Source organism: Palaemon carinicauda, unplaced genomic scaffold (genome assembly GCF_036898095.1).
Source record: "Palaemon carinicauda isolate YSFRI2023 unplaced genomic scaffold, ASM3689809v2 scaffold122, whole genome shotgun sequence".
NCBI classification, from domain to species: Eukaryota; Metazoa; Arthropoda; class Malacostraca; order Decapoda; family Palaemonidae; genus Palaemon; species Palaemon carinicauda.
The window spans coordinates 251,513-279,331 of NW_027168727.1; the positions used below are offsets into that span (position 1 = coordinate 251,513).

Here is a 27,819-nt window from a genome sequence, read left to right on the forward strand (position 1 = left end):
GCTTATAAGATGGTGAAGATTATTGAAAAAAAAAGAAACGGGTTCACTTGGATAAATTATAAGTTAAAGATAGGTAGTAAAAGTGGTTAGGACTCTTCTTTTGATGCCCTTTTAATTTCAATCCAGTTGTCATGAAAGGTATCCGAGTTTAAATTTGTTTTTAAATATTTAACTTAGCCGGTGGATATATATATAGCTAACGTCTCTGACGGTCCGACAGATTCAAAACTCGCGGGCGATCAACGTGTTGGGTTGCTGGGTGTACACTAGCGCCACCACTCGGCAGGATACTAAATCTATTCCCAAAATCTCCAGTTCTTCACTGTCGCTGTCGCGATAAACATTGATTCCTTGCTCGCGGTAAACCTCAAGTTTTTCAACTATTGGTGAAGTACTTCTTTATGGTTTTGGCTTTCGCTGTGTTGTTTATTCTTTCAAATTTTTTCTCAAACAATAAGATCTTCAAGTGAAACTCTTTTTGAAAGGAGAGAAAAATTTTTACCCTTGCTTTATTTTTATCTCTCTCTGGATTTTCCACGTTAGAGAGAATATGACCGACCCCTCCCCCAGTGTATGGGAAGTGTGTGAAAGGCTTTTAGTTTTTAGTATTTATTTCATCACTTTATAAATTCTTGTTGATATTTATAGATTTACCTCTATATTTTTATATCTCACCCGCCTTTATTAGGCCTTTTCAATCTTCTCTCCAATTGTACTAAATACCGAGATAAATTTTATATTTTTATAGATCGATGGGATGAATATTTTTAGAAAATATTTTAAGTGATTTTTTGTCTTTTAAAATTTATTCTTTGAATAGTCTTCGTTCTGTTTTCAAAGATGAACTAGCGTTAAGTGTATTTATGCTACACAGTTTGCACTCTATCGTTACGTTAGAGAAAGAGAGAATCACGATTTCACTTTGCAGAGAGAGTTAATCAATTTTGACGTTTAGTTCATTCTTCTTACAAACTGAAGTTTTTTAAATAATAATTAAAAGGATCATGTTATTTTGCAATTTCTCAGTCCTTTTAGTATTTTTCTTTAGTCAAATAACCTTTTATTGACGAAGAGTGAGTGAGCCAATACTCTCGTGACGAGAGAGAGAGAGAGAGAGAGAGAGAGAGAGAGAGAGAGAGAGAGAGAGAGAGAGATATATATATCCAAATCTTTATTCTCGTCCCAAGTCACTATACAGGTAGATTGAGAGTGAGAAACGTTCTTCTCGATTCAGATATTTATTCTCGTCCCAAGTCTTTGTACAAGGAGAGAGAGAGAGAGAGAGAGATAGATAAAACGTAGTCCTTCGCGTTCTAGTTTTTTGTTCTCATCCCAAGTCACTGTACAGGGAGAGAAAGAGAGGAAACGTAGTCCTTAGCGATCTAGTTTTTTAGTCTCCTCCCAAGTCACTGATCATTTTTAGCTTTATATATTTCACTTTTTATATATGTATATGTTTATTAATTTTTGCGTGTGTGATACATTATGTACTAATGAGCTTACATTATACGACATATTTCGCAATTCTAACCTTTTGATTTAAGGGAGAATTGCTTGCTACAGATAGAAATCAGCTTTATTCATGTCTAATGTAAAATTATTAAAAAATGCGAGTGTCAGTGAAAAAAGTGAAAAATATGTTCAGTGTTGCGGAGGGTTCGTCTTTACGTACTTGCCGTTCACCCAGTCCCAAACCTCTTTCAAGCTCCCCAACCCCTGGGAGAAGGAATGTCAAAGAGACCAAAGGGAACGATAGGTTTTATACAACGAACAGACGTTCCCTCACGAGTTGGGGTTAACGTTTCTCGTAATGTTCACCCTTAACTTGAGAGAGGTGAGACTAAGTTCTCCTCACCCTCTGAAGAAGTTAACGTCATTTTAAAATCCTGGCGTCAGGTTTAATGACATCTCAAGAGGAAATTGGTTCCTTCAGAACAAAATGTATGTCCTGGCTGCAGTCATTGGAGCACTCCAGAACGTCTACTTTCAACGGAGGAAGGCTCACCTGCCAAACGTTCCTTTATAACTTCTGGCTTTGTTGCCCCGGAGACCCCTGTACAGGGTCTCGGTTCTTTAATTTTGTCTGGAGATTCCAGTCGTAACGTGAGTGCTGCTCCCGTTATCCTTACTGACGTTTTGGATCGAAGGTTGCCTAGTCACGTTCTGATCCTCGTGTGCATGATCCTAATTTTGATATACAGTACTGCAGAACATGCAGTCGAAACTATCGACGTTAATGCAGTCACAGTCGAGCGTCAGTCTTTATAGTCAAGCAGTAGCGTCGAGCTGCAGTCAATGCAGTCACGAGGTAACTTCGAGCTGCAGTCACTGCAGTCACGACGTGACGTTGGACGTCAGACACCACAGTCACTGCAGTCATGACGTGACGTTGGAAGTCAGACAGTGCAGTCATTGCAGTCATGACGTGACGTTGGAGGTCAGACACTGCAGTCACTAGTGACTTCGAGTTGCAGTCACTGCAGTCACGACGTGACGGACGTCAGACACTGCAGTGACTGCAGTCACGAAGTGACGTTAGAGATCAGTCACTGCAGTCACGAAGTGACGTTAGAGATCAGTCACTGCAGTCACGACGTGACGTCAAACTTGAGACACCGCAGTCACGACGTGACGTCAAACTTGAGACACCGCAGTCACGACGTGACGTCGATGTCAGTCGATGCATTCCTGACGTGAAGTCGTCCTTCAACCTCTGCCTGTTCTTCATCGACAGGTTGATGATAGTTGTCAAGCTTTTCCATTGCGATTTCTTAATGGCTCTCAACCAAATAGAGACATAGACTTCCGGATGAAGTTTATTCTGAGGAGGAAGAGGATATTTCTCTTTTCCAGCTGTACCTTTGGGTATCTTGTCTGAAGTAGAGGAACATAGATCTGCCTAACAGTCTTTATATCTTAAGAAGATCATGACTGTTTTTAAGGAAGTTTTTCCTTCGCTTTTTGTTCCTGCTGCTCCACGCTCGCCTCCTTCAGAATTCATTTAGGGTTGGCTGCCTCAGCTCCCTCTTTTACTAATTCGTGCTCTCTTGGTATTCTAAGAGAGTTTTTACGTTTGCTGAGAGAATGGTTGAAGACTATAAGAAGTCTCATGCGGAATGTGGCGAGCTTCCTGCACTCGACAGGTGTCAGAGCTTCCTTTTACTTAGACGACTGGCTACTCAGGGCGTCATACTTCATTCACTGTCTGAAGTACCTCAGATGGAACTTTACCCTAGCGGAGGACTTAGGTCTCCTAGTAACTAGGAGAAGTCTCAACTGACCCCATCTCAAAGTATTCTCTATTTGAGGATGGAGATACGGAGTCTAGTCTTTCTGGCTTTTCCATCACCATCAACACTTGAGCAAGCTTTCTTAAAGATGTATCTTTATCAAAAAGGAGCAGTTGCTCTGTAAGGATGTGGAGGAGTCCACTGGGAACACTCGTCTCTGGAGCAGTTTGTCTCCCTAGGAAGACTCAATCTTCGCCCTCTCCATTTTCACCCCAACCACCATGGGGACAGGGAGAAGAACTTAGAAGAAGTGTCCATTCCACTTCCAGAAACGATCATGACTTGCCTGAAATGGTGGCATGTCAATCTCAGACTTCAAGAAGGTCTCTCTTTTGCCCACAAAAACACAGACTACGTGTTGTTCTCAGACGCTTCGGACGCGGGGTGGGGAGCAACACTAGACACTCTAGAGTGCTCGGGCCTTTGGACCAAAGACCACGTAAAGTTTCATATCAACCTGAAGGAGATTCTAGCAGTTCTTTTGGCTCTGCAAAGTTTCAAAGACTGATTCGAAACAAAGTGGTGCAGGTGAATGCAAACAACACACAGCGTTAGACTGCATCGCTAAGGAAGGCTGGACCCTCTCACAGTACCTTTGCTTAAATGCAAAGGATCTCCTAGTTTGGACGAAGGAAAGAAACATCACCTTACTTACAAGGTTTATTCAGGGAGAGAGGAACACGTTGGCAATCTGCCTAAGCAGGAGAAACCAAGTCATTCCCACGGAATGAACTCTTCATCAGGAGGTGTACGAGAAACTTTGGCAGATATGGGAACGTCTGTCCATAGAACTGTTCGCAACCTCAATAACGAAGGGGCTTCCTTCTTACTGCTGTCCAGTTCCAGATCCAGAGGCAGTCCACGTCGATGCGTTCTTACTGGGATAGTCTCACTTGGAGGTGTATGCGTTTTTCCCCCATTCAAGATTATTTACAAAGTCCTACAGAAGTTCGCCTCTCACGTAGGGATCAAGTTGATGTTGGTTGCTCCCCTCTGACCATCAAGAGAATGGTTCACCGAGGTACTTCAGTGAATGGTGGACTTTCCAGGAAGCCTGTGAAGGCGGTTGGATCTTCTCAATAAAGAGGTTCCATCAAAGCCTCCACTCGCTTCATCTAACTGCCTTCAGACTATCAAAGACTCTCTTGAGCTCGAGGGTTTTTCGATAGAGGCAGCTAGAGCAATTACTAGAGAAAGAGATCCTCAACATTCAAGTTCTACAAGTCTATATGAGAGGTATTTCGAGATTGGTGCAAGGCCACCTTCTTTTCCTCGTCTTATACCTCAATAGCTCAAATCGCTGACTTCCTACTTCACCTTAGGAATGTACGTAACTTTTCTGCCTATATCATTAAAGGCTACAGGAGCATGTTAGCTGCAGTGTTCAGACATAGGAACTTAGATCTCTCAAGAAATAAAGTGCTTCAAGACCTTCTCAAGTCTTTCGAGACTTCCAAGAAGCATGGGGTAATGACGCCAGCTTGGAACCTGGATGTGTCCTTAAATTTCTGATGTCTGAGAAAATTCTGAACCTTTTGCGCTTAACTTCTTTTAAAGATCTTACTCTGAAGACACTTTTCTTAGTGAGTCTTTCTGCTGTAAAAAGAGTTAGTGAGGTTCATGCCTTCAGTAAGAACGTCAGCTTCTGTATTGTTAAGGCAGTATGCTCTTTGCAGCTTGGTTTCTTAACCAAGAATGAGCGTCCTTCCCATCCATGGCCTAAATCTTTTTAGATCTCCAACCTGTCAGATGTGGTTGGTAACAAGATAGAGAGTGTCCTTTGACCTGTGAGAACACCTAAATTTTACATTGACAGAACCAAAAAATTTACGTGGTGAATCTGAGTCTTTATTGTGTTCGGTCAAGAAACCCTCCTTTCCAATGTCTAAGAATACCTTATCATATTTTTTCAAACTCTTCATTAGAGAGGTTCACGCTCACTGCAGTGAGACTGACCTTCGGTTATTGAAAGTAAAGACTCATGAAGTAAAAGCTGTGGCAACGTCAATGGCTTTTAAGCGAAATCGTTCCTTACGAAGCATTATGGACGCAACCTACGGGAGCAGTAAATCTGTGTTCGCTTCACATTACTTAAAGAATGTCCAGACTCTTTACGAGGACTGCTACACTTTGGGACCATTCGTAGCAGCGAGTGCAGTAGTTGGTGAAGGTTCAACCACTATATTCCCCTTATCCTAATACCTTTTTTCTTCTCTTGAAACTATTTATCTTTTTGGTTGTATGTGGAGACTGGTTCAGTCTTCCGCAATCATTTGATTTTGGCGGGTGGTCAAGTTGTTTCTTGAGAGTGCCCAGATCAAAGGTATTGGTGGAGGTCCTGTCATAGGGGTGTTCACCCCAGATATGACAGCTCCTAGAGGTCTTTCAGCCCCCTAAGTGGATCGCTGGGCTTCAGAAAGATAGCGGACTAATGAGACAAAGTATCATAAAAGTCAGCTTCCTTATCAGGTACTATCCTTAAGTTTGTTTTATTTCAAAACTCTTGAGCGATATTCCTTCAATGTTTAATGTTGGTCTCTTACCCTCCATCAAGGGTGTGAATCAGCTCTATATATATCCACCGGCTAAGTTAAATATTTAAGAATGATATTTTCATATTGAAATAAAAATTTGAATATACTTACCCGGTGGATATATACAATTTAATACCCTCCTTTCCGCCCCTCTAGAGACCCTATGTGCTGAGAAGAACTGGAGATTTTGGGAATAGTATTAGTATCCTGCTGAGAGGTGGCACTAGTGTACTCCCAGCAACCCAACACGGTGATCGCCCGCGAGTTTTGAATCTGTCGGACCGTCAGAGACGTTAGCTATATAAATATATCCACCGGGCAAGTATATTAAAAAATTTATTTTAATATGAAAATATCATTTTAAAATAAAACTGAGTATCCTGCCAACGACAGAGGACTGTAGAGGAATTTGAAAGTGCTAAGTTTGACCTCCTTGATAGTGTTTACTGTTTTATTACTACATACGGTTATACCATCTCTGGTGGTGTTTTGTTTGATATTGAACAGAGTGCTAGGTAAGGGCAAGCCATGGTTTACTGTGGGGGATTCTTAGGATATTAATGCACTTGAAACTTTAGTGAAAAAAAAACCCTGTGGTTGAGAATCATTTATCAGTAGGTAGTCGGAGATTTATGTCCAGACTCTGCTGACTCACTGTGTAGATCTTTAACCCCAATGTGGTGGGGTTCTCTTACAAGCTTGAAGTTTGCTTATGTCACAAAATTGGAACTTTGTCTTGGCTATGTCGACCTTGACCGAAAAGGCTCTGCTTTGATAATAATTTCCATAAAATCTGCATCACCAACTGAATAGGACTTTATTTGAAAAAATGACTTATACTGAATCTTATTCTTTTCCTGTGTGACTATGCAATCCGGAGGAGGGGCCTCTCTGATGTTAAAGTGAGAATGTAGAGATAGATAATATTGTTTTACAATTTGTTTGACCCTATTTGAAGTGACATGTCAAATTACATTTGAATTTTGGCCAAATATCTACACTTAAGTTGGTCTTTAGTTATTCTTGTATATGCCGATTAAATATTTATAGGATTGATTCCTAAGAGGTTTTGTATAGAGATATTTATGTCAAACCTTCTGGTTTTGTAGACCTGTATTTTCAAATACATGGAATTTTTTTTTCCTCTCAATTTCTTTAACAAATTTTTATTGTTGTTAATCCTCTTTAAATACATTTACCCACCTAAGATAGTCCCCGTACCAGTCTTAAGTCTATTTCTTTTATAATATAATTGTTTCCCCCCTAATGTTTGTATTGTTCAAATAACTTGAAATATAGCTGCTGCTATTTGTATTGAACTCCATTTATTCCAGTAATAAGTGAGACGGCTTACCTCGAGAATAATATCAAGTAACTACAGTTCTAGTTGGGTCCCCTTGCCCAGTATAAAATCATGGAGGTGGTGCCCAGTGCTTTTATCTTTTTGTGTAGCGAACGTTGGAGTGCGGTTGACATTCTGACACTAGGCAGAGTGCGTGCTACATCTGGCCACAGTCCGCAAACCACTACAACGTCTCTGCTCTCTCCTCTTCAAGGCTTAGCCATACAGACTGATTGCTTTATGTTCATTGTTTGTCTCTTACAGTTGTGACTGTGTTTCTCTCTGACGCTTCCATGAGTACCTGTCCTGGTTGCGAGGGTCGCCCTTGCGGCACCATGTCGTCTGTTGATACTGACTCGCATTCAGTGTGCCCGACCTGTAGGGGATGTTGCTGCAAGCATGGGTCCTCTGCGACGAGTGTAGAGAGTGGCCTGCCTCCCAGTGGCAGAAATTGGGCGTCGCAGGAAGAAGAAAGCCAAGCGATATCTTTCTTTGCAGGGTCTTACTCTGGGGCAAAAAGACCTCAAACTTCTTCACCCACTCACAGATTTCTCGTCGAATTTCCTCCTCGCTTGCCTTCCTCCGGGGCCCGGTCAAGTAGGAGCGTAGACCGTTTAACTCCTTGGCAACCTCAGGGCACTAGGGGGTGGTTGTTGTTGTTGTTGTTGTTGTTGGTGCTTCCCTAGAGGAGCACCTTCACTTCCAGCTGCCAGGGAGCCATTTTTTCTTGTAGATGTGTTGCAAGTTTGGCTCTCTCTGGGGGTTTCTGCTCCCCCTTCGAAGGAAGCGCTGCTTCAACTCCTCCAGCGTGGGGCACGGAGAGACCCTTCACCAGTGGCTTCAACATCTTATGCCCTGCTCATCTGCGAAGTTCATTCCTCGCCCTTTTCTGCCCTTCTATGTGTATGCAAGGTCAATGCTCTCACTTGCCCCTCCAACGGCCTCCTGCTGACGATGAGTCTTATCGCCATCCAGGGACTACGTACGTCGTCACCTGACCCTCAGCCTCTTTTTTTTTTTTTTTCTTCCCACAGGAAAGGTTCCAACCCATGTGTGCACCTCTCCCTTACTGCTGTTGTTAGGAGTGATGATCTACCAGTGGCCAGCGCTCCATCTGCTCGAGGATTGCCCTGAAAAAACACGACACCTCGTCCTTCTGCATGATCACCCTCAGGACGTCGTTCGCGACAATCCGAGGATCATCACAGAGATCATAGGTCATTATGATGTAGGCGCTCTCCACAAAATTGTTCCCAATCTAGAACTAAGCACTCTCAATCAAGAAACCGCAGGTCATCACAGTCTCGGCGCTCTTCTTCCGGAAGGTGCTCTCATTCATGAGCTAGCCACTCACGATTACGAGCCAGACACTCTAGATCATGATCTGGACGTTCGCGTTCACGAACTAGATGCTCACGATCGCAATCAAGGTGCTCACAATTGCGAGGGAGACCCTCACGATGACAAGCGAGACGCTCACTGTCACGAGTAAGGTAATCATGAGCTGGACGCTCTCAATCACGAACCAAGCGTTCAGGATCACAATCTAGATGATCCTCTTCACGAGGACGACGTAGGAGCTGGCATTCAAGATTCACGTGGCGCTCTGCAATTCAACAGTATCCAAGATGAACCACGACTGATCAAGGACCTACCGATTGACAATGCCCAGAGAAGCGTCTTAAGTTACCCCTTGTGACCTTCATGGCCTGGGGTGTCTTAGGTAAGCGATCGTCTGTGCGACGTTCACCTACGTGTTCCTCTCTGATGCAAAGCATTGCTTCTGTTCTGAGGCTTCCATATCCATCTCTAGCGAGTACTGTATTAGTGGCCCTACAACGCCACAGGAGCCCCCGAGCCTACCTCCTCCTTGCTCACCATAAATCATTCATGAAACGGTTCCATTGGCGCGTGAATCACGCCCTTTAACACGTGAATCACGCCCTTTAACACGTGAATCACGCCCTTTAACACGTGAATCACGCCCTTTAACACGTGAATCACGCCCTTTGACGCATGAATCGGCCGATCCTGTGCTTATTTCACCCGTTGTAGTGGTTTGCGGACTGTGGCCAGATATAGCACACAGACTGCCTAGTGTCCGAATGCCGACCACACTCCAACGTTCACTACACAAAAAAGGTAAAACGGTGGTAACAAAAATCTGGATAACAGGTCAAGAGAACTTGGCACTGGGCACCACCCCTTGATTTTATACTGGGCAAGAGGACCCCGCCAGAACCTCACTTTTCTAATATTTATCCTGCCTTGAGCTTGCTGAATGAACAGGTAGCATGACCGTTGATTCATTTCTGGGAAAATGAGCAGTATACGTGAGCAGCTTGAATCTCGGGTTAGATTTTATAAAGGAAACAAATGATACTAAACATATAATGGGTGGCTGAGAAGGGGAAACAATGGTGTACGGTACTGGAATGAAATGCTGTCTTCAGAAAGACAGGAAAAATATTTATTTTGTGAAAAGGAAAAAAGTTTTTATCATTCCTGAGAGAAAGAGGAAAAAAAACTTACAATCCTCAGTGTTACACCCAGAGGGGATGGCTGAATAGTATATCCAATACAGTATAGTAACTTCTTAAGCTATGCTACATACATCTACATATTATTGTACATAATAAACACCACCGTGTATACGATGCTGTTGCCTGGGTGGTCCAACTATCTCAACAAGCAACACTACTGCTACAATAAACGTCCAGACACATAATGTTTTCAGCAGCCAACTCCGGCAGCTACAATCATTGTCAAAGTTCCCTCCTGGCGGCACAAGAAATTATCAAGCTTAATGGAGAACCCTGCAACACTGGTTCATTATCTGCCTGAACATTCAGCCTTGTTTGGACATTGACAACACTTAAAGGTCTGGCTGCCGCTGAAAACTTTTCTATGCCACTTTATGCTCACTTGTTTCTGGGGACAAGTATGTGAAACACTATCCATGGAAACTCTGTGTCAGTATATGAAAAAAAAAAAAAACAATTATACTATGATGGGACAACATCAGTCAGTGATAAGAATAATCTAGTTTAATTTGCTCTTGCTCTTACTCATACTGTATACTCATTAATGGAAGCTAACAATGAAGCTTACGTTGATATATTAGCAGTACACGTAGTTATGTTTTTGCTCTCTAATTCAGTTACATCACCATGCAGTAGCATATGCAGAGTATCATTTATTCATGGCAGTACCTCTACTGTGTGACTGCAATTCTAGTTAGCCTCTTCAAGCCCTACAATGAGTAGGGTGTGCCACAAAAAGATAATATAATTAGACAAGGTTGAAGGATCAAAATGTAACTTAATATTCTAAAAAAAAATATGCAAGCATAATATAGTAAAAATAATTTGTATTTTTTTTTTTTACTATTTTAATTTTTCCACACCATTGAGGTTCCGATTTCACAAGTAATTGCATACTCAACACCTCCGCCAACGACCTCCGCTATTGTAACATCAAGCGGCTGGCCTATTCCCTTCCATGAAGGGTGTAAGAAACCCCCGAATAAGTTCGCGGGTGTTCCAATTTCACCTGACCGCCCTTACGGACAACAAAAGAGGACCTTCTCATGCCGAAGAGACTGTCTCCTTGAACTTCTCAGGCTCCTAAATGCCATTCCACCAAAAGGCGTTCTCCTTCTTTAGGGCTCCGTAAGGAGACCCCAGACTTGATGAGTCAGCGAACTTCCTTTATGGTATGACACTTTTGTCGACTCTTCAGAAGTCCCCTCCACAGCCACGATTGCCTCAGATTCGCCCTACTGCGCAAATTCCGCTGGAGAAGTCTGTATATGTTGCGTCTTCCTCTGATAGCCCTTCTGACCCCTGTAGGAGATCTGCCTAAGGCAGTGTCGTTCCTACAGTACAGCGGTCATCTCCACATAGACCCAGTGCTGAGGAAAGGGTACGTTCTGGCTCGGTGCAAGCCTCAGGACAACTCCCTCTGATGCCAATTCGCCCAGGGGACAGGCTCACCACTAGGCAAAAGAGGAGGATGAAGCGTGGTACTCCACCTAACGCTGACCTGATCCAACCTTGTGCGGCCAGGGATCTTTGCTTACCTTGTGAGATCTCCATTCGACCCTTTCAGCCTCAACCTGTCGAGATTGTTCTTCTGGACCAACGTCCGGTTTCCAAACCACCTGTGGAAGAATAATCCTCTGTTCCTGAGTCTCGTGATCCGTAGGAACCACAGGCTCTTCCAAGATCTTCCATTCTGGAAGCACTTCCCTCCCCGTAGAGAGAACGTGAGAGTGAGGGAAACTCAGAGGCCAGAGTTAGATAGGAGATCCCCTGTGGCGTATCATTCTCATGACCCACTTGATGACTTCGACCTACCCCAGAGCTTGGAGGTAGATAAGTTTATGGATACGGACAAAGAATACCTCCCTAGGGCAGCAAGTACCACTCCCCAGGAAAGCAAGGAAATGGTCCTGGACAACTATTTGGTACCCAGAGACCCCCTAAGACCATTGCGGTCTTGCCCTGGTCGAAAGGATTGACAGTGACCAGAAGGAAGGCTATCTCCGAGATAGCTGGCGCTTACAGTATTCTGAGAGCATGGTTCCTTACATAGGGCTCTCCCACTTCCTTTCATCCTGCAAAGGAAGTATTATGAGATCGAGAAGGAACCCCTTCCTAATCTAACTCTCGACCCCTCAGTAGAATACCTTATTAGAGGTCTATCACTGCAGAGACATTCTTCGTTAAGGGCCTCCCTTTCGCCATCTGAGTTCCTCAACATAGAGAGTGGTGCGAAGTATGGCCTGCAGGCTGCTTCATGGCTTGACCTATGGCGGGGATTGTTAGGCCACATTTTATGCACTGAAGAGTCTACTAGCGGTCTCTGGAGTCTTTCCTCTTATCGGGTACCAGGACTTTTGAGTTCCTTTTGCACCATGTGGTTAACCTGTGGGCGAATACAATCCTAAAGCGAAGGGCTACCGTGATTGGGAGATTCCACATGCAGGTGATGAAAGTGGAGGTCACACGCTTAAGGAATTTAACCCTTGAGAGATCCTCTCTCTTCGACCCATAGGAGGTAGAGAGAGAAGCTGATAGGTGGAGAATAAGGTGGAGAATATCCTCCAGTGATTCTCTCCTCCACAGGGCTATGACTTCTCGGCCCTATGGGAGGGCTCCTCAACCCCCCCCCCCCCCAAAAAAAAAAGAAAAAAAAAAATCAGCATAGCACTTCAAATCCCTCGACATCCAGGTCCTCTGGATCTGCAAATGTGTCTTAAGTGGCCCTTTCAAGCTAAAGAGCAGAAAGGAAGCAAATCTTTCAGAAGAAAGTGAGGTGGCCTCTCCCGCTAGGAAGGGCAATCCTCTCATCAGTTTACCAGTGGTAGGATGCCTGCAATGCCTCTGGCAGAGTTAGTAGTTCAATGGGGCAGATCCCTGGACGATTGCAGTGATCGACGTAAGGTATCGCGTCCCATTCATTCAGTGTCTTACTCCTCTGACTCGGGATTCAATTCTGTTAAGCTTCCATACAAAGGAATCCATGAAGGAGCTGTCGAAGTCCAGACATGCTGCAGAAGGGCAGTCTCTAAGAGGTCCTAGATGGGTCTTCAGGCTTCTACAGTCGACCCTTTCTTGGGAAAAAGGCCTCTGAAGGTTGGAGACTAGTCATAGATTTCTTACCCCTGAACAAATTTGTTCAACAGACTCTGTTCAGGATGGAAACGGCAGACACAGTCATCCAGGCAGTAAGACCGAAGGACTTCATGTGCACAATGGATCTCCAGGATGTATACTTCCAGGTCCCAATCCATCCATCTTCAAGGAAATATCTAAGATTCATACTCAAGAACAAACATTACCAGTTCAAAATTCTCTGCTTTGGTCTCACAACAGCACCCCAGGTCTTTACTAGGGTGTTCACCCTAGTGTCATCTTGGGCTCAGAAGAATGGCATTCGTCTCTTTAGATACCTTGACGACTGGCTGATTCTAGCAGACTCTGAGATGACCCTTTTTCATCACCGGGACATGCTTCTCGAGTTTCATCAGAATCTGGGGATCATGATAAATCTCAGGAAATCATCACTGCTTCCATCTCAGACTGGTTTATCTCGGTATGATTATAGACACCAACTTTCAGAAAGTCTTTCCATCTGACAACAGAGTACACAGGCTGAGAGAAAATCTTCCAGCCCAACAGTGGTGGTGCCTCCTAAGCCATCTGACCTGATTCGTCTTATTCCCAACGGCCGCCTCAGGATAAGATCTTTGCAATAGTAGCTAAAGTCTATGTGAAACCAACATGTCGGCTCCCCAGACACCTTAGTTCCTATAGTACGGGACCAAGTGATGGATCTGCAATGGTGGGTGGCAGAGGAAAACATCCTCAGAGGACTAGATTATCTCGTCCCTCCTCCAGACTTGATGCTCTACAGACGCATCAAAAAAGGAAGGGGGCCCACTTGCTGCATCACACGGTCTCAGTCCTTTGGTCTGTGTCCGAAAGGTACCAGCACATAAATCTAGAGATGAGAGCAGCCGTTCTAGCTCTCTTATCAGTTCCATCAGTTGCAGGCAGGTCACTCTGTAAGTTGATGAGTGACAACACTAAAGTAGTGGCTTACATAAACAAGCTAAGCGGTACCTTTTCGCAGCGCCCATGCCATCTTGCAGTAGCGATGGCCGGAATAACATTCGGTGTCCCTATCAGCTCTCTTCATTCCGGCAAGAGGAATTTGCTTGCGAACAACTTGAGCTGGCGACTGAGATAGCGAGCTCCAAATAGTCTTTGAATCCTCTGATAGCCAACAAAGTCCAGATATTGTGGGGTTCCCAGTCTGTGAACTGTTTGCGACGCCCCTGAACTTCAGGCTCCGGTTTTACTGCTCCTCAGTCCCGGACCCTCACACTCTATGGCATCATACGGAGTTATGAGATCACTTGTCCCCAGTTGTAGATAAGACCTCCTCTTTGGAACTTGGTTTGCATTTTGAGATCCTTAAAAGGCCCTTCTTACGAACCATTACGTCATGCAGCAGACCGTAACCTCACCTTGAAGACGGCATTCCTACTCTCTTTAGCTTCTGCAGAGAGAGTTAGTGAACTTCATGGTCTCTCATATGATATCACTCATTCAAGGGGATGAGGGGAGGTGACATACAGCTCCATCCCCGAGTTTACTACAAAGACTCAAAATCCTAGATTCGGGCCTTTTCAGATTAAGAGTCTACGTTCTGTAACTAATGACCCAGATCAATTGTTACTATGCCCAGTAAGGAGTTTGAGATATTATCTTATTTGCACTTGAGCACCTCGGCCCCAGTTGTCAACCCTATTTGTTTCCTTGAGCAGAATTAAGAGGAGAGTCACCAAGAACACCATTTCTTCATGGATTTACAAAGTTATGGACTGCTCTAAATCCTGATTTTCCTCCAGCTCAAAGAATTAGAGCTCATGATATCAGGGTCATCAGTATGTTCCTGACATTCAAACGCAATTTTTCTGTGTTGCAAATATTACAAGCGGGCGTGTAGAAGCATCAGACGACCTTCACCGCTCACTATCTAGATGTGACCCACAGAAAACTCGTTACTTTCTCTATCAGTCTTGTGGTGGCCGCACAAGTGGTTTAAGAATTCCTCATGCTCCTTTTTGGACAAGTAGCAGTTGGTTGAGGGCATTGGTTACCTGGGTTAAGTCTGGGATGAAGTGAAGTATGTCTGGCTCTTTTCCTTTCTTCATCTTCCCCTCTCTTGGGGAACAGTGCCATGGGTCCCTCTACAAGCTAGCTTCAACCTCTGCAGGAAATAACTGTTTCCCTTGTGTAACAAAGTATAGTTTATTATTGTTATATACTTGTACACTTCCCCAATACTTCTCGCGAGGTAAGCATTAGGAAACGTTTACATGTATGTATAATATTCCTATTTAAACTCGTAATTTTCTTACTTAGACATTCATATATTATCTCTCACAACAACATTGGCTCTTCAGGTTGCTATCTTACTCACTTGGTACTTGTTAGTGAGATGGTTAAGTTCTTCTCTAATACAGTCTAATACTGTACAAGGAAAACCTGAGTCAATGACTAAGCCAGTAGTCAGACTTACCACCCTCTTAAGGGTGAGTCATTCATATAAATAACGAAAGGTTTGTTAGTGTAGGAACAAATGACAAATTTGGAAATAATTTGTATTTTTCCCTAACTAATACAAACCTGTAGTTATTTATATGAATTGTCCTGCCATCACCTGGCCCTGATAACTCCTGCCTGCAATCAAAAAGTGATCTAGCTCACTGAGCAGTACGTAGATATAGGTGGCTGGGTATCTCCAGCCACCCCCTACCTACCCACTACAGTGGATAGATAGGGTTGCTACCTCGTATTGAAAGGCTAATGGCTACATTCCAGCTTCGCCGAAAGATTATCCATGTAAATAACTACAGGTTTGTATTAGTTAGAGAAAAATAAAAATTATTTCCCAATTAGTCATGTTATTGCTTTTTACACAGAATTTATTATATTTTTTAGATATTTGTAATTTTTTTTATTTCAGAGCGGTTTGGGCAGCCGGAAATGGAAATTGTATTGAGGCATGGAAAACACAGATGCTTGTAGTACAGGCTGTGTCCCGTTTTATGTCTGAATTTAAGGAAGAAAATTGGATGCTTCCAGTTATGTATACTGCCTGTTTAGACTTAAGGTGAGTGACCACTGCAGATGTTTCTTAACAAGTCTGTTCATTAGTACTGTATATAATATGTTGGGGACTTATTCTTCAAGTATTTAGCCCAATGATTTAACTTATATATGACTTGCTTTTTTTAATTTCTCTGGATATCTTAGAACTTTTTTGGGGGAGGAGTTTTAAAGTGCTTTGTGGTCTCCAAGGACTTTCCTGTGCAAGACCAGAATAGGGAATTCAATATGACAAATACCAAAGAGATATTTTCTCTCCTACTAGAGGACCAGTGTATTAAAGTACAAAGCACAGGCTCGGTGTGAGTAAGGGAGACAAGAATTCAGGCCCATTCGGAATTGAAACAGCAGCTTAGTAGCTAAAATTTGTATGCTATGAGTGACATCATTACTACATCATGTGCATTTCAATGTTTAAAGACCTGTCATGAATAGCAAAGGCAGGGGACAGTGGCATTCCCTTAGCAAGCAGGACAATGCCCTAGAGACTGACCATATATACATACAGTATGATCAGCACCCGAGCCACACTTCACCCAAGCTAGGACCAGGGAGGGCCAGGCAATGGCAGCTGATGTCTCAGTAGGTAGACCTATAGGCTCTCCGAAATCCCCCATCCTTAGCTCACTAGGTTGGTGAGGTTGCAGACACTAAAGAAACTACCGAGTTTTGAGTGGGTTTCAAACCCCAGTCCGGATATCACCAGTCAGGGATGTTTCCAATAAGCCACTGCAACCCTGTGTCATAGAAAGGAAACAACCTCCCAGTTGACTGCCAGCTTATCAGCATCTCAACTAAAACTCAACCTCCATTTGCTGTCTTATCGTCTCCATAACAAGTACGCAGTAATTTAGTAAACCCCGAAGACTAAATTCTTTCGTAGGTTAACTTAATCAAATGAAGTGTGCTCCAAGCAACAGCAGTTGAGAAATTGTGTGTCTGTTATTCGATTGTTGGATTTGACACCAGTTTGGTCGGTGTAGTTAGCTTTCTTGCATGTCTTTTTAATCAGGGTTGTTTTAGTTATCTGGCCTTCCAAGTGTTAAGTTTGATAATGATTTCCTAATAGATTCATATAATTTTATTAATATTATGTTTTAGCTCGTATAGCCTGTAACATTTTTTTTTTAATGATTTTAGTTATGAAAGTTGTGACTGGTGATTTCGGTGCCAAAGTTGGAAGGAATAATCAAGGTATAGAGAATGTGATGGGTGTTGAGGTCTTGGGAAAGTTGCAAATGAAATTGGGGTACATTTTATAAGTTTTTGTTCAACGAACAATCTTGTTATTGGAGGTACAGTACTCTTTTCCAGCACAAAGACATCCACAAATTTACATGGACTTCACCATGTGGCAATTGCAAAACTTAAGTAGGTCACCTAGCTATTAATAAAGAGAGAAGGAAGGCTGAGAAATGTAAGAAGTTATAGAGGTGTGCAGATATTGGTAATGATCACCAGCTCCTCATTGTCACATTGAAATTCAAACTAAATGCACCCGACAGAAATGTACTGTACAGTACTTTACTTTTAAGTGATGCTTATCTGGTCCTGTACATCAGGGGAACCCTACTCTTTACAAGACCTCCTATGTCGTTTTATGAGGTTTATTCGGGAGCACTTAACATATCACAATGCGTATTGCTCGCTTACTGTTAGATCATCAGTATTGAAACACTCGCAGAATAAGAAAGTCTTCAGTTTCCTCTTGAAACCCTTAATATCTTCAATTATTCAAATATCTCAAGTGAGCTTATTGTATAGTCTCTGGGCCGCATATTTAATGGTTCTAGAGTCTATAGTAGACATGTATCTAGGTTCTAATAGTTTGAAACCATCTGTAACTATTCTCGTGTCAGGATAATTTGTTGGCTTCATAATATGTAGAAATTCTCTTAGATATTTTCGACGACTAGTTCTGATAGCTTGGTGGGTTATTGTACATATTTTAAACTGAATTCTCGCTTTAATCGGCAACCAATGTAAATTAATTAGTATAGGAGTGATCTGTTCTCAAGGTGGGACACCTTTTATCAGTCTTGCTCCTCTGTTTATGTTTTGTAATTTCTTACATTGTACTTTTGGTAGATTGTAGTAGATGGAGTTACAGTAGTCAGTTCTGGTAATTACACAGTTTATCACAAGCTTCTTTACAGAATATTCATCCAGGTACTTTTTATAAAAGCAATTTGTTCCTACACTTTATACAAACCCGAATTCTTTACTATAGGAGATATTCTAGTGTGAGCTGGAAAATACGGCAGAAAAACCTTAACAACGTTGTTAACGACCGGGCAGGTAGTTATCCACCTGTTAGCCGTTGGGGACCGCCGGTCGGTAACAACTGTTTACCTTCAATCGAATTCTAGCCGTCGCAGTGGTAACACCGCTGTTCCTGCTTATGTTTGACTGGCAGACTAATCTTTCTTTATTGTGTTTTTGATTAATTCTGTTTCTTTTTTCTTTGTTAGATGTGCTGTCCTCTATTATGAGGAAGTGTCCCGGGGTTCCCCCGAAATCCTGTGGCACCTTTATGTCACTGCCAGAGGTGGATCCTCATTTCCTATCCCCTATGTGCAGAGGTCATAGGTGTTCTGAAGCCTCCCCCTGCCAAGTATGTAGAGAGGGGTCGCTCTCTCAGTGGGAAAAGTTCGAGAAGAGGAAGAAGAAGAAATTCAAAAGGGAGTTGTTACCTTCAGGTTCGCCGTTGAAAGGTAAGGAGTCTCGGGCCTCTTGTTCTCTCCCTTCAGACTCTTCCTTGCCTCTCTCCTCCGGGGGGGGGGAAGTCGAGGGAGAGTGGCACCATTCATTTAACCCCCATTCCTCTTGGTCAGGCCGATCACGTTGCCTCCCCCAGTGGGGCAATATTTTCCGCCACCAGAAATGATTCCGTTACCGCGTCCATTCCAGATCATGTACGAGCGGTATGGCCTGCCCTTGGACTTCCTGGTGATCCTTCGGAGGAAGTTTGGAACCAGTTCCTTGCGGGCAAGGTAGTGCCTCAGGTCTCTTCTGTTTTGGAACCCTCGGGAGTTCTGGACCTCGCCTACCTCCCGTCAACTCAGTCGTCGCCCGCGGAAGTCTCAGTGGATGTAGTAACATCAGCTCCTGAGGCGGCTACTTCGCACTCCGTTTGCACTTCTACAAAATCACAACGTCGCAAGCGCAAACATCGCAGTACCTTCTCCTCCTCCTCCTCGTCATCGTCCTCACCCTCTTTGGAGGCTAGGAGGGAGAGAGAGAAGAGGAATAGGAGAGCTCGTTCTCCTTTGCCCAGACGTTCTCGCCGGAGAGACAGGCGACATAAGAAGAGACATCATCGTTCTCGCTCTTCCTCGCCTTTTGTCTCTTCACAAGATGTCTCGCCGCTAGACTATAAGCGCTCTCGTTACAAACCTAAGAAGAGCGCTTCTTCTCGTCATTGTTCTGCCTCGCAATCCTCTTCCTCTCGCGAGGGATCATCTAAGCGCTCTAAGCGCTTCAAGAAAAAGAGCGCTACGTTACGTTCTCGCTCTTCGTCACAAGAGAGCTCTCCAAAGTGTAATAAGCGTTCCCTCAAGAGAAGCTCTTCCAACCATTTTTCATCTAATCGCGCCAGGAGCGCGGCCAAGGGCAAAGCGCGCCCTTACCTCGACCCCTCTCCTTCACATATTAGTTTGAGGATCTCCGATCGCTCTAGGAAAGTCAGAAAGAGTACTTCTCCTCACCTTCGCTCCATGTCATCAGAGAAAAACTTCCCGATCGCGCAAGTCTTTGGTCATACTCTCGCGGAGTCAATCACCTCGCCCTCGTGTTTTAGAGAGGACAACTCCGGTTCCCTTGCTCCCTAATGAGTTATGGAATACGAAACTCTCGGGAACCTCGGAAGAAGACTCAGGAGTTCAACCCTTCTTCTCCTCTGTTGAGAGCGGAGGGAAAAGGCCAGATCGCCAATCAATTCGACCTCTTCCACCTCGTTCTTCAGACCTTTCAGAGAGGAATCTCTACGAATCCTACTAAGACAGTACCGATAAATTCGGTCACCTCCTAGACCGTCGACTTCCACGCAAGGTCAGGAGCTGGCGACGCCATTATCCAGTTCTCAGACTTCACCTGTAACAATTGTCATACAGTCTCCTACTTCGCCGTTACCTCCAGACACTCCGACTTCTATCGTCCTTCCTCCTGTAATAACTCGCGAGGAATTAGCGCAGCCTGAGGATTCATCGGAAGAGCAAGAATCAAAGGACTTAGAGTCCTCCTATTTGAGGGCTCTAAGAACTGTGTAATATCTCAGGCCTCTGGGATCTACATCCGTCTCCTCGACATGCTGACACTCCAGCTTTAGACAGACTATGTCATCCTCCACTGAACCCTAAGACCAGAATTAACCTTCTCTGGTCTGTTCACACTGCAGGCCATCTGCGTAAGGTCTCGCAGGCGGTCTCAGGAGAAACGGGTTCCTTGAAGTCTCAGGGATCCCATAAACTTTTACAATTTCTGTTTACAAGGCAATAGTGCTTCTACAAGGTCAGAGATGCCAACCCTTCTCCTCTGACCCTGGATCCCCTCACGGCGAGGCTCACACCTGGCTGCTCCTTGGAGAGACTACTCTTCCAGTCTCTTTCACAGCCACAGAAGCCTTGGCAATGGAAGCGGCTTCAATGTCCCTTCTGGAGGCTTTATCTTGGTTTGACACGTGGTTTGGTACAGTTGGCTACCTAGCGAGTCATGAGGACCTGTCAAACCAAAACTCCATGCAGTCCCTACAGGAAGTCCTAGCTGCTGGGACCAAGACAATGGACTTCTTAAATGCTACAACAGTTACCATGTGGGGCAATTGGGTCCTCAAAAGGAGGGAATCATTAGTTTCCAGACTTCATAGGAACATCCGTAAGGCCCTTCATAGGAGCATCGGTAAGGCCGAGAGATCAAATTTGAGAAACTCATACTTTCTACAACCTATCCTCTTTTCTAAACAAGCAGTTTCCTCTATCTTAGATACTTGGAGGAAAGAGACGCAGGACACCGCGATGCAAAAGGCTGCCTCCTTTCACACAATGCAACAGCAGCCAACTCCATAACCTAAGACCACAACTGCGGCTCCACTCCTAGCCAAGAGCCTCAGCCAAACCTATGGGCAGAGGAAAGTCGGCTCCTATAAGGCTAAAGGCAGAGGTAGGAACCCTAGACAGGAATAGGGTCTCAGCTCCCCCCTTCCAGTGCATAGGGGGTTGCCTACAGGGGAGTTGGAGGAGGTGGAAAGCTATGGGTGCCATGCAATTGACCATCAAGGCATCAAGGTGCTTCGTTGGGAGTACTGCATCCCCATCATAGGTTCTCCTCCTCCTCTAATTCATCCTCCGATCTCGTCCTCTCAGGTCCCTCGGAATTGTTGGAAAAAGCAAGCCCTAGCTCAGGAGATCCAGAGCATGCTGCTAAAGGGCGCCATCCAACAGGTCTCCAACACCTCCCCGGGGTTTTTCAGTCGCCTCTTTCTGGTAGAGAAAGCCTTGGGGGGTTGGAGACCAGTAATCGATCTCTCTACCTTGAATCAGTTTGTGAAGCAGACTCCATTCAAAATGGAGACAGCAGCTTCCGTGATCCAAGTGGTACGTTCAGGAGACTTTATGGCATTTGTGGACTTCAAAGACGCATATTTCCAAGTACCGATCCATCGCTCAACTTGGAAATTCCTGCGCTTTCTGGTTCAGTGTCAAAGCTTCGAGTTTAAAGTCCTATGCTTTGTCCTCTTGACCACCCCACAGGTGTTTACAAGGGTTTTCGAACTCGTTTCCTCCTGGGGACACAAGGACGGGATACGACTGCTAAGGTATCTAGATGATTGGCTACTCCAAGCGTCATCCAGGGAACAAGCTCTGGATCACCTGAGAAGGCTTCTCTACCTTTGCAAGATCTGGGGATCCTTGTAAATATAGAGAAGTCTTGTTTGATTCCAACCCAAGTCATGAACTATCTGGGTATGTCCATCAACACCCAAGTAGGGAGGGTGTTCCCTTCGGAAGACAGACTTCTGAGACTGGAACAATCCATCGCCCAACTCTTTGTCTCCACTGCCTCCTCTAGCCAAGTCTTCTGGGCCATCTTTCGTCCCTGTAAAAACTAGTTCCAGGCAGAAGATCAAGAATGTGAAGTCTCCAGTGGCATCTGAAGACCCATAGGTCCCAAAAGAACGATTCCCCATTCTTGCCAGTGGAGGTTCCAGCTCTGGTGATACAAGATCTTCAGTGGTGGTCAGCCAGAGAGAATACCCAAACGGGCATTCCCCTCCAAAGCCCCAATCCTAAGTCAAAACTTTTCGGATGCGTCGCTACGGGGCTGTGGTTCCCACCTAGGCCCGAAGCTAGCATCAGGAGTCTGGTCTCCGATAGAACAAACTCTCCATATAAATCACCTGGAATTGTTAGCAGCCTGGAAAGGCCTAAAATACTTTGTAGAAGATCTACAAGGACGAGAGGTGGCTCTGATGAGCGACAACTCCACAGCCGTCTCATACATCAACAAGCAAGGGGGTATTCTGGCAAGAGACCTCTGTCTGCTAGCGGTACAGATTTGCCAGTGGCCGGAAGGTCACGACATTTCTCTCACAGCCAGGTTTATTCCGGGTCGGAGAAACATCGTGGCGCATCAACTAACCAGGTATCACCAAGTGTTGAGTGGCGAATGGTCTTTGGATCCTCGAGTAGCGAAGGCAGTATTAGCTTTGTGGGGTTTCCCCACAATAGACCTGTTCGCCACTTCTCTGAATGTGAAACTTCCCCGCTACGGGTCCTCAGTTCCAGATCATCAGGCAGCGATCCAGGACACCCTTCAACAGTCTTGGGACAACCTGGATGCATATGCCTTTCCACCCTTTTGCCTGCTGAGAAGGGTGATCAACAAACTCAGGACCTCCTGGAACTGCAAGCTAACCCTAATAGCTCCGGCATGGCCAAGCAGAGAATGGTATGCAGACATTCTTACCCTGCTGGTTCAGGTTCCAAGGTTTTTTCCTCCAGAACCCCTTCTGCTGACGCAGCTACACAGTGGTGTTCCCCAAGGGAGAATTCCCTTACTGAAGCTTCACGCCTTGAGGCTGTCCAGTCACTCCTCAGATGCAGAGGCTTTTCAGTGAAAGTGGCTGAGCACATGTCCTGGCACCTGCGCCAATCTTCCAGAAACCTCTACCAAGCAAGATGGAGAGTGTTTGCAGCTTGGTGTAGAGGGCGTGGCGTGTCTCCACTCGATCCCTCTCTTCCTTTAGTGGCGAACTTCCTTTTGTACCTCAGGGACGAAAAGCTCCTCTCAGTCTCAGCAATTAAGGGCTATTGCTCAGCCTTGAGCCTCATCTGTAGACTGAGAGGGGTTGACCTTTCCACCTCAGAAGATACCACCTTGTTGATTCGAGGTTTTAAGAGATCTTGCCCCACAGTTGAGATTAGACCACCACCTTGGGACGTGTCCCTGGTCTTACGTTCCTTGAAGGGTCCACCCTATGAGCCCTTAGATAGGAACTCTGACTACTTTCTGACCCTTAAGACCGTCTTCCTAGTAGCTCTGGCCTCGGCAAAAAGGGTCAGTGAACTACATGGTCTGTCTTACGACGTCAACCATTCTAGAGGAGGGCGGGAAGTCTCTCTCAACTTCGTGGCAGGCTTTGTGGCCTAAACTAAGAATCCTTCATCGGGTGATAAGAGGTTTCGAGAATTTCAATTTTCCAGCCTCAATAAGGTAACACAGGATACAGACCAATTGTTAGTGTGCCCAGTCAGGGCGCTAAGGAAATACCTGAAGCGCACCAGACCTTTCAGACCATGCCTCCGTCATCTCTTCCTCAGTACCAACAAGGTAAAGAAGAGAATCTCTCACAACACCATCTCTTTCTGGCTCAAGAAAGTTATTGCGAGAGCCATTCATGGAGACCCAGAGGCAGCACAACCCAAAGCCCATCAAGTTATGGGAGTGGCTGCCTCACTGGTGTTTAAGAGAAATTTCTCAGTCTCCCAAGTCTTAAGAGCTGGGGTCTGGAAACGCCAATCTACATTCACCACTCTTTATTTGAGCGATGTGACACATAGGTCTCTAGACACCTTTTCTATAGGGCCTATTGTGGCAGGTCAACAGGTGTTGTAGCTACCTTACGTCCTACCAGGGGACAGTAGCCATTGGTTGAGGATTTTGTGTTACACTAGGTTTTAAGAAGGATATCCATCTATCTTCTTCGTTTCCTTCTCTCTCCCACCTGGGTATCCTAGTCTGTAGCCAGTTTCAGCTGGACTCACCAATGGAAATAAGGTATGAAACTCATCTGATTCCTCTCACAGGGTATAAGTTATACTCGTAGTCATGAGGTTTCCCCTTTTCAAGGTCGGGGGAATCCTAAGTATGAAAGGGTCCGAGTCGAATGTTCTTGACCCACTTCATCCTGAAACATTTGTTTCCATGAAGCTACAAACTTTCAGTTGTGCTAAGATTATGATAACCTACAAAGAAAGAAGATTAACGGGAGATTTTTTCTACAAAAGAGTCTAGTCTGAGGACTATCTTCCCTAGGAATAGGGAACTCCTTGGCCACCCTAGCCTGAAGACTAAGTCTCCTATAGTAAAGACTGAGGGTTTGTATCAAGTGTAGGAACAAATGACAAACTTATAACAGTTTGTATTTTTTCTAACATACAAACCCAAATTCTTTACACAAATCTTCCCCCCATCACCGCCCCCTAGAATAGTCCTAGCTAGAATCCGATTGAAGGTAAACATTAGCTACCGACCGGCGGTCTCCCACCACTAACAGGTGGATAAGTACCTGCCCGGTCGTTAACGACCTTGTTAAGGTTTTTCTGCCGTATTTTCCAGCTCGCTCTGGAATATCTCCTATAGTAAAGAATTCGGGTTTGTATGTTGGGAATAATACAAACTCTATTATAAGTTTGTCATATTTCTTAGATGATAACCCAGCAGTTTTTTCTACATTATTTATTTGGGCATTGAGAGACAAGTTACAGTCAAGAAATACTCCTAGGTCACCAAAATTACTAGATATTAGCACTGAGCCATTATTTATGTTTATTTGAATATCGCCCAAGCTTCTAACACTGTTTCCCTTTCCCATTACCATAAACTCAGTTTTGTTCTCATTCAATTTTAGTCGTTTAATTGTCATCCATTCTCTAACACTACTGACTTCCTTGGCGTTATAACAAGTAAGGTTGGTTCTCCAATCAGGACATCTGACCATGCCTTGATTTCACTAGTAGTGAAGACTGAGCAGCCTGCCTGTGATGTATCATACTCTTGTAAGATTTATATGAAATCTCAAGCAGAGTGGATTGGGATTTTGCTTGATCTTTTGGGCTTGAACTGGTCATAATTGTATAGTAGTGTTGCTCCTATTGTCCATTTGAATGAGAATTTAGTTAACATAATTGATAAGCGTATCCCTTCTTGTGTGCTAAGGTACCGAGTGAAGGACAAACCATGGTTCAATGATGATCGTAGACATGCTTATTTGGAGAAGCAGGAGGCCTATTATCTTTGGAAGGGTAATAGATCAGATTTGACCTGGAATAACTATACTCAGCTTAGAGCTTTTGCCCAGAGAATATATGCTTCAACTGAAAAGGAATACAATCTAACCAAAAAAGAAACCCTTTCTGGTACAACCCAGAAACATAAGTAGTGGACTACGCTTAAATCTGCACTCTTTTGTGTAGATCCAACAGTTCCTCCTTTACTTAAACCAGATGGCTCAGTCACTCACTGTCCAAAGGAAAAGGCAACCCCTTTTGCTGATGTGTTTGACAGTAAGCAGAGTAATGAGAAACTCAAACTTCCTCATTCCTGTTTTCCTGAAGCAAAACCAACTAGTTTAGCTTTTTGATCTCATAAAATTAAAGCTCTGTTGATGGACTTTGATGCTTCTAGTGTAAATCCAAATGGTATTTTTCCATTGTTTTTTATAAAGACTGCAGATTTCTTAGCTTCAAAGTTATCTGTCATTTTGCACAAATTGGGAAGAAGGGGAGCTTTTAGCACTTGTTGGAGAATTGGTAATGTTACTCTACTATGTAAATGTGTTTGTGGTAGCTAATGTCCAACTGATTACCGTCCAATTTCCATAATTCCCATATTATCTAAAGTGTTTGAATGTTTTTTGGCAAAACATCATAATAGGTTTGCTTAAGGTAATCATCTGTTCCTTAGTTTGCAATTTGGTTTTCGTAAAGGCCTTGAGAATGTGATGCCCTTCTTACTATCTCTAATCCTATATAGAAATCCCTTGATTAGGGTCAATAAGTTCGTCTGATTGGCCTTGATTTTAGTGGTGCCTTTGGCCGTGTTAATCATGAGGCCCTTGTTTTCAAAGTCAAATAGTTGGGAGTGAAGTTTTAAGTAGTAGATTTCAAAGAGTTGATGATGGTCACCATAGTGATTATAGGAATGTGATATCTGGTGTTCCACAGGGTAGTGTTCTTGGCCCATTACTTTTCATCTAAAATACACATGACATGTGGTTTGACCTAGAGAACAAGCTTGTTGCATATATAGATGATGCTACTCTCTTTACATCAATTCCATCTCCTGAATGTAGATCTGGGCTTACTGAATCCCTTAATGATCTAGCTAAAATTAGTGCTTGATGCAAATTATGTGGTATGAAGTTAAATGCTAACAAAACTCAACATATGATTGTAAGTTGGTCAAGGACAGTGGCTCCTCAAGATCCAGTTTTTAGCATTGATAATGTTTCTTTAACTTTGTATGACTTTTAAAAATTTTTGGTGTGATTCTCGACTGCAAATTTACTTTTGAGAAACACATTAGGTCTGTGTCTTCTACAGTTGCACAAAAGATTGGCTTATTGAGAATGTCTTTAAGATTTTTGGTGATCAATCTATTCTGAAGAAGTGTTTTAATTCTTTCATTCTACCTTGTTTTGAGTATTGTTCTCCTGTCGGGTCTTCAGCTGCTGATTCTCATCTTAATTTGTAGGATGATAACTGACAGTTTATTAAATTTCTTACTCATGATCTAGATATTAATCTTTGGCACCATCGTTCAATTAGTTCATTATGCATGTTGCATAAGATTTTTCTCAATTCTGACCATCCTTTACCTTCAGATCTTCCTGGATAGTTCCATCCTGTTCATAATACTAGGCATGCAGTTAATTCTCATAGTCAGGCCTTCTCCATCATGAGGCTCAATACTACACAGTATTGTAAAATTTTTATTCCAGGTGTGACCAAGTTGGGGAATGATCTTTCTAATTGGGTAGTTGAATCAGTAGAACTTCAAAAGTTCAAACTTGCAGCAAATATTTTCATGTTGAACAGGCTGAAGTAAATCTTTTTAGAGTTATATATGAATTATTTGTTTTTAATGTTTTTAAGATGTTTTATTTTAATTTTTCATAACTTCTTATATCGTTTATTTATTTCCTTGTTTCCTTTCCTCACTGGGCTATTTGTTCCGACGCGATATACAAACCTCGTAATCATTTAATCTAGGAAATTCGCTTCAGCTCAGCTGAAACAGCCGAAGAGAAAGAAAACCAGGCAGTTGTGCTGATTGATTGGCTGGCGGTATGGGGTGGAGCTTAGCTCCGCCCCCCTCACTGTCAGCCCGCTTTCCTCATTCACTCCCTTCGGCTCAATATGGATGGTTATGCTACTCTCCGTTTTCTACGCCTGCTGCCCTTTGCCTTCTCTTGTGCTTGTGTACTAGTGATTGGTCATTGTTATGAAGTGGAAGGTTACTCTTTAAAATGTGATGTTGTGCAGGCCGTGGTGAGCGTTGCAGTGGGTGGCTTTCGTCACCTTCTGTAGACCCGCACACGCTCTGCTCGACATGCAGGGGGAAAACCTTGCTCTCAAGGTTCTCCTTGCCTTAGTGTGAATCCTGGCCGCCATTTTGGGAAGCCTGGATTCACAGCCTGTCGGGGTTTCGCCGGGGGAGCGGTTGACCTTAGTGCTTCCGCTATTTCGGCG

At 43.9% G+C, this 27,819-nt stretch overlaps 1 protein-coding gene across 1 annotated transcript in view; it reads left to right on the forward strand.

Moving 5' to 3' along the window:
• The window catches only part of LOC137635425 (PCI domain-containing protein 2-like), a 110,513-nt gene that overhangs the window by 69,915 nt on the left and 12,779 nt on the right, over positions 1 to 27,819 (forward strand). Inside the window, exon 4 of the mRNA XM_068367902.1 lies at positions 15,708 to 15,854. Coding sequence (XP_068224003.1) covers positions 15,708 to 15,854 — 147 coding nt within the window. The remainder of the gene's footprint in view (positions 1 to 15,707; positions 15,855 to 27,819) is intronic.